The sequence below is a fragment of the Nanorana parkeri genome, unplaced genomic scaffold (genome assembly GCF_000935625.1).
Source record: "Nanorana parkeri isolate BGI_ZX_2015 unplaced genomic scaffold, ASM93562v1 scaffold1489, whole genome shotgun sequence".
NCBI lineage: Eukaryota > Metazoa > Chordata > Amphibia > Anura > Dicroglossidae > Nanorana > Nanorana parkeri.
Window position 1 is genome coordinate 396,677 of NW_017307757.1, and position 7,103 is coordinate 403,779.

The 7,103-nt window shown below is 41.1% G+C and overlaps 1 protein-coding gene across 2 annotated transcripts in view; it reads right to left on the minus strand.

Moving 5' to 3' along the window:
• Window positions 1-6,693, minus strand: part of RCL1 (RNA terminal phosphate cyclase like 1) — a 26,052-nt gene extending 19,359 nt beyond the window's left edge. For both annotated transcript variants that reach the window (XM_018570259.1, XM_018570260.1), the window contains exons 1-2: window positions 6,445-6,693; window positions 4,024-4,095 (exon numbers count right to left, since the gene is read on the minus strand). In XM_018570259.1, the coding sequence (XP_018425761.1) occupies window positions 4,024-4,095; window positions 6,445-6,580 (208 nt within the window). In that variant the 5' untranslated portion in view covers window positions 6,581-6,693. The remainder of the gene's footprint in view (window positions 1-4,023; window positions 4,096-6,444) is intronic.
• Between the last annotated feature and the right edge of the window lie 410 nt (window positions 6,694-7,103).

Below are 7,103 nucleotides of genomic sequence, written 5' to 3' on the forward strand. Positions count from 1 at the left end.
CTAAATTAACATATGGGGGGAGGTCGTTTAAAAAAAAAAAAAAAAAAAAAAAAGAAGGAGGAAAGGTGTATGAGAAATTCTCTCTCAACTAGCAACCAATTAGCCTCTATCTTTTTTTTTCCCCACACCTCTTGAAATGAAATGAAAATTTAAAAGCAGATGATTGACTTTGAGAAAAAGTTGAGACACCGTTTATCTCAGACCCTGTTTTTCCCATTACCCATGGACTTCAACATGCCAGAATCATCTGTCTACTTTGATATCACCATTAATTAAAAACTAAAAGGTCAACTCCACTCAAAAAGGATATTTAATTTTTGGATGGGTGCAACTAAACTAACTTACTTGCAAGTTTCCTATTCTACAGAACTCCAATAATGAGAATCCCATGCAGCAAAATGTGTCTCTGCATTTTCCAACAAAGGCATACCAAAAGGGTGGGGGGGTTTACTCTAACCCGTTTATCTTTATAATGTCTGTGGCATTCAGGGAGAAATTGGAATTTCTGGTACGGATCTCACCAGTGGAATCCTTCAGTGAAGTCAGAAGGTGATTCAACTTGCCAGCATTTAAACAATGATATAGCAGGCCACTACAGCATGTCACCTGTCCACTGAATACCCATTGAGAACTCCTGCCAAAAACAAGGTAAAAATTAATGGCACATTAAAAGATAAAAAAACAAAAGCAGCTTTTGCTGCAATATCCACCTTCATCCCAGTAATTTCCCCCATTAGTACTTTTTTTGTGCCACTAGATGTCCTTAATCTCATGGCCAGCATCATTAAGCCCAATGTCTCAGAAACCAGATCAAGCTGGACCCGTCCCAGCCCATTACTAAAAAGCTCATCTCAATGTCACTGCCATTGCCACCAGTATGCTTCTTGCCAGCGCATGAACTGATTGGTTCATTGTACTGCTTCTTCCTCTCACTCTCCTGCCCTGCTGTACAGGGACTGCAAGAGGCTGATAAGTCAAATTCAGGAACTTGCACTGCTAGCACTTAAAAATATATTTGATGAATTAATTATTGCAGAGCTGCATTAATGTGTGCCTTTTATATCTGCCTTTTTTGTCACAACAGAAATGTCAAGTGCACAAAAAAAAAAAAATTATAATTTAAGCAGTGTTGGTTAAACAGTAAAAAGCCATGCAGGATAATGCTTCTATATTACTAAATGTTCACGTGTTAAAAAAAACCAAAAAAAAAACACAACCTTAGATGAGCAATTCGTTAATTCAAGAAACTGGTATTAAAAAGGCTTTTCCTGTCAGTTTGAGTAAACAGGCTCAAAGCCAAAAGGGAACAGAGAATCTAGATTTTGCCATATACCACTGAACTAAGCACTCTATCAAGCTTTATTTCTGATCCAGGGTATTTCAAAGGTTTTTCTTTATATGGATAGATATCTGACAAAGCAAAAGCAGGATTGTGCAATATTTCACAACACAACATTTTTAGTCCTGTAGGAACTTGTCGGAAGACTAACATTTAAGTGTGAAAATGAGAAACATTACAAAATTGCAGGGTGTACACACACAATTTTTTTTTTAAATACATAATTTTAAAGCAAGAACAAAAATATTTTGTTGAAAGCTACAAAGACCAAACCTGTGCTGCATGTTTGCAGGTATGGCATTCACTGCATCTATTGTCCTTTTAACCAAAACATATGATATAAATGTAATCCATCCCATGAACTGCTCTCTTGCACAATTAGCCAGATAAACATGTTTTGTGTTTTTAATAGTCCACAAAAAAAACATGATGCTGCGTGATTGTACTTTGTTCCCTAGAGCTGCCAAAACAGGTTAATCACTAGAGATATTTTAAAAATGTCAATGCCTTTTTTAAAAAGGGCTTTTTATGGAATACCCGTCATACAAATTGAAACTTGAATACCCACCAGTCCTAGGTTCCCTTCAGTGCTCCTATCTATTAAACTCTATAGATGAAATATGTCCATATTTGCAGATTCGTTCAGTGGGTGGCCCTGATGGCAGTCTTTCCGCTTGGCATCAATCAGAAAATCAAAAGGAGCCGGTCAGATGAACAGTGACATCAGCCAATTGGCTTTCATCACTGATTAGGCATTCCGATAGCAACATACCTGCCACAGTCAGAATACAGTAACAGCAGGAGAGTCGTCCATCCACTTAGATCAGTGTTGATAGAGGAATCTATTTCACTTTGTGCACCCCATTTTAAATTAAAAAATAAGCCAATGTATGGCCAGTTTAAGATTATCCAGCAAAGGGTGCATTTGTATTTTAACATTTATGACAGGAGTGATATAAGCATATAACCCAACTTTACAAGGAAAGAGTATATTTTAATATTTACTTACTGGAAGCATCTCAAATAAATGGGCTTTGAATTAGGGTGACCACACACCTTACGATAATCATGGAAAATCCCACGTACGATTAATCGTACGATTATCGGAAGGTGTGTAGAAGCCGTGCAACCTCTACTACTGTAAGGTCGCACGGCTTAACTTACGAACATGTTTGAAACCCGCCGAGCATCGTACGATGTTCGGCGGGTGTGTAGCATGTTAGTAAGATAAAAGCCGCACAGGCCGGTGTACAAGTCTAGCAGCTTAATCAAATGCCACATGATTTTCAGAGTCAACACTGGTCTACATAGCTACATGTTACTTTGTATGTTTAATATTAAAAACCCTGAAAAATAAGTTAAAGCTGAACTCCAAGCAACGCAAGATTTTTTGGAATCTTCTTTAAAAATTACCACCCTGGAGAAGGATCGTGCAGGCTGCCACGTGTTTCATCCTGCAATTGGGCACCTGCAAACTACAATTCCTAGCAGCCACCAGGAGGAAGCCATTATGTGGGTTAATCTGGGGGAGTGTTTTGCACCCAGGACAGTGACAGAACAGCAAATCACACCCCTTATCTTCCACTCTAAGATTTAGCATGGCAGCAGTGTGCTTGAGAAATGCCCATACAAAGCAGCGCTTGCCAAGCTTACCTGAATGCATTAAGTAGGTAGTTTACTGGTGATTTGATGCAAAGGAGAGAAGCTGCAGTGACTGGCCCACATGAAATTAAGCCTTTGGGTCATCCAAGGCACATTTGCTGGCAGTTATGTACAACATTCCAGGTGTGGCTGTTGATTATTTTTAGTTTAAGTTCCAGTCAGAACTTTTTTATTTTGCATATAGAACCCCTGTCAAATTTATAATGCGGTCCAACTCCATTGGGGAGACTTCCCTCCAGCATGCATCTTAGAGACACCCCTGTGATATCAGTACAAGAAATTAGAGAAATGGCGCTAGGTCACTAGCAGAGGGAGGCGCAGACTGCAATAAGCTCTTCCACTGTACTACAAAAGATTTTGCTGCTGTGTCTCCATTGGAGATTTTGCTTTTGTTTCACTGGGAGAGGAAGTGAAGGGCAATTTCTAGGGCTGCAATTGACGATTATTTTCATAATCCATTAGTTGCCCAAATACTCTTTTCGATACATCGATTTGCTGCATTAAAAAAATAACCTCCCTCCCTATCGATAATGAGAACAGCTGCCAACTATTCTCATAATCGATTAGTTGTTGCAGCCCTAGTTGTTGCAGCCCTAGAAATGTCCCCAATATTGACATCAACCTGACAGGGGTTCTAACCCTTCCCTACTCAATTTGAAAACAAAAGAAAAAAAAAAATGTGTCTGTAGTTGGGCAACTATCACAAATCTGCATATGTATTTAATCTCTGTCATTTTATGTCATTACAGAGTGCACCTATCACATGGAAACAGAAACCAATCAGAAAACAGACTTCAGGCCAGATCTGTACAGGGAAAGTTAGGTCTTCCACTGGCTCAATATAACAAGCACCAAGAAATAGGAATTCTGGGTGTGGTTACCAGCCACTGCATAAGACATTTGGAAGGACAAATTTGGGTGGGAACAGCCTCTGGAATAAAAACTGGCCTCAGAAATAAAATGACATACACTGAATACCCAAATAGTTAAAAATTACCCAAATAGTTAAAAATGACACTTACCAGTTTCATTGATCTCTATGCGTGTGCCATTGGTTATTTTGTCCAATAATCTAATAAAGCTTGCTTTAAAATCTAAAAAAAAAAAAAAAAAAGGGTTAAATCAGTCTTCTGTAAATCTGCTGGGAAGGCAATATCACATGTTGATTGCCACTGGCGTCCTAGCAACCAATAACTTATTCCTCCATCATTCAGCTGATGTCTGATGTCATTAACCAAATTTGGCAATGCCTAGATTTGGTCAATGATGTCAGAACAATCCCTGCCCCTATGTTTACATTCAGCTGTCCGCCGGGGAATCAACAATGGGGCCGGGATGATGAGTCACTGGTTGCTAGCAACTACTGATGCTGTGTAGCCGACAGCATCCCAACTGGGCATGCTGTGCAGCTGAATGTGGGCTCCAGCCTCAATGCCGCCCCCACCATACCTCTATACAATAGTCATGTACCTGTTTCTGACAGGTACATGCCTGTTGCAGACATTTGTTGTTGCAATTGCGCAACACGAAGGAATTTCATGAATCGTCTTTCATATCTATTCAGGTTACTGCAGCCCAATAGAAAAGATTTCCCTTTGCGATGTCTTCCATTATTAGTATGTTACCACACAGTGGTACACACAATTTGACATGTCCAAATGGGCACTTGAAGACTGTACAAGCAAAAGGGAAATATTCTGCTCTGTCTTATCTTACAATGAACTGCAGTTATGATTTAGGAGAGCTTTCCTGTGCACTGGGGGATAGGTCCCTTAATCCACCCCAACTCCCTTAGTTGTGCAGAAAACAGCAACGTGGCACTGCAAAGGGGTGGGGGGATTTTATTTTTGCAAAAATAAAGACTTACCCGTAAATTTAAACTGATATTAAAGTCTAAAAGTTTTTAAGCTATTCCAAATGCCGATTTTATAACTTACAATGGATGCTGCTTCTTGAGAAAGTGTTTGTTTCCGGCAGAATCAGCTGGTACCCTGTTTTATGGTGACTCCTTTCCCTTGCAGGGTCGTATAGAGCCACCCTTGTCTGCGCCAATAAGCTGTGCGTCTCCACAAACACACAGGAACAGCAAGGTAAGCCACTCTTTCTGTAAGCTCCTCCAAGCTAGTTGATGGACAGATGCTCTTGTCCTGGAGAGGAAGTTCAGAGAAGCGGAGCTGAGAGAGTAGGGGCCAACTGTAAAAATGCCAAGAAATACTTTGCTGGGCAATGTCTATTTGATCTAGATGTATTATTGAAAAAGTCTCAATACCGGCATAGGGGTCATTCGGGGGCTTCCCTGAATTTGATATGTTTTATCACAAAGTAAGATTTTTATATAGTAAAAAAAAAAAAAAAAAAGTCCCATTGGTTAATAAATACCACTAAAAGGCATTTCAATCTGCTAAAAAACAAAAAAAAAGTGTTATACAATTAATTTGCACTGGAATGCTCAGCATTGCGGTACCGTGTGTTCCAGTGCAGGCGATGACACTGTGGCTGGAAAGTGCGTTTGGGGTGCCATTGAAATTAATGGCACTGCAACGCACCTCCTGCAGCAGAATTTGTCAGGCCTAAAACTGTCAATTTACTTATAAAAAGGTATTTATATAACGCTGACAATTTACGCATCACTTTACATAGTTGCACATTCACATCAGTCCCTACCCTCAAGAAGCTTACAATCTAAGGTCCCTACCTCTCATACATAAAGGGCCAACTTAGAGAGGAGCCAATTAACCTACCAGCATGTCTTTGGAATGTGGGAGGAAACACACACAATTCACATTCCCATACAAGTCTATGGGGATGCAAAACACTTGAAGCACCTGTCAATTAATTCTGATGGTTCTTAGAAATGTGACAAATTGATGGAACACAAGCCCATAGGCTTCCAGCACCTAAAGATATATCAGTGTCAGATCAGGCGATTATTGCAGGCTGACACACAGTTACTGGCTGGATCACCAGGTGAAAAAGGCTAAACATGAAAACAAATGCTGCCATCACATTTAAAGATTAAGCTGCAATATATTTACATTTTCCTTCCTGGGCTCTGATACACTTGGACTGTAAATGTTACCTGGCTGTGCGAATCTCAGGACTGGATGGACAGAACCACAAATCCTCTGGCAGAGAGATAAACAGCTGTCCACATATGTATTTCATGTGTGTGTGTGTATGTAGCAGTCCAGCTGATTACTGCTATAAACGCAGCACCTTGACAAAGCATAGCTTGTAATGACAGCCACACAACAGATATATTCACACTTCGTCATGTCTATGATTTTAAAGTGCGACAGCCCAAGAAGGAGAGAACCGATTGGAACACACCGGACATTTTGCAACGCAGATGAAATAAACACGCATGTCAGCACAATGATTTCCTTGTCTTATTCTGCCGTCTGGCAGCCAGCACGGCACTGCTCGGTAATCGTCCACCTTACCCCTGATCCCGGGGCTCTCATCCTTCAGCCGAATTCCCTGGATCTTCACCGGCCTCCCGCTCAGGGTGGAGAGTACAAGTCGCTGCCTGAGGAAATTGCAGCCCTCGAAGCGCAGGCAGTGCCCCTGACTCGCCATGCCGCCCTCAACTGAACCTCCGCCTGGACAAGCTGCCAGAGAGCACACAGCCAGCACACGTGGTTTGGAACGGGAAGTCGTATGGAACGCTCAAACACTGGGGTCAGAGGTCATGTGAAAAGGGTGGAGTGCAAACACTGAGAGACGACACGAGTTTTTTTTTTTTCGGAGAGAAACTTTATTAACAACCTTGAGAGATCAGTTTTTGTTAGGATTGACTAGAGCAGTGTTTCCCAACCATTTGTTTTTGTCACAGGACCCTTTAAAAGTAGGCACATCTCAGGGTGCCCCTTTACATTTAAAGTCCCCCTTACCAAAAGGAGCGCCCATTTCACATCAGAACAAAACACAAAAATTCCCCAGCCTCAGCCTGCCAGCCAGCCTGCAACCAAACAAGTAGCCCGGTCAACAGTATGCGTTAAAATCAGAGGTTTTAGTTGCACAAACTTTTGGCCAAAAATATGTAGAAGCCACACTGCCGCGCCAAGGCACCTCTGCAAAGTGTGGTCCTAACTCTATGTAT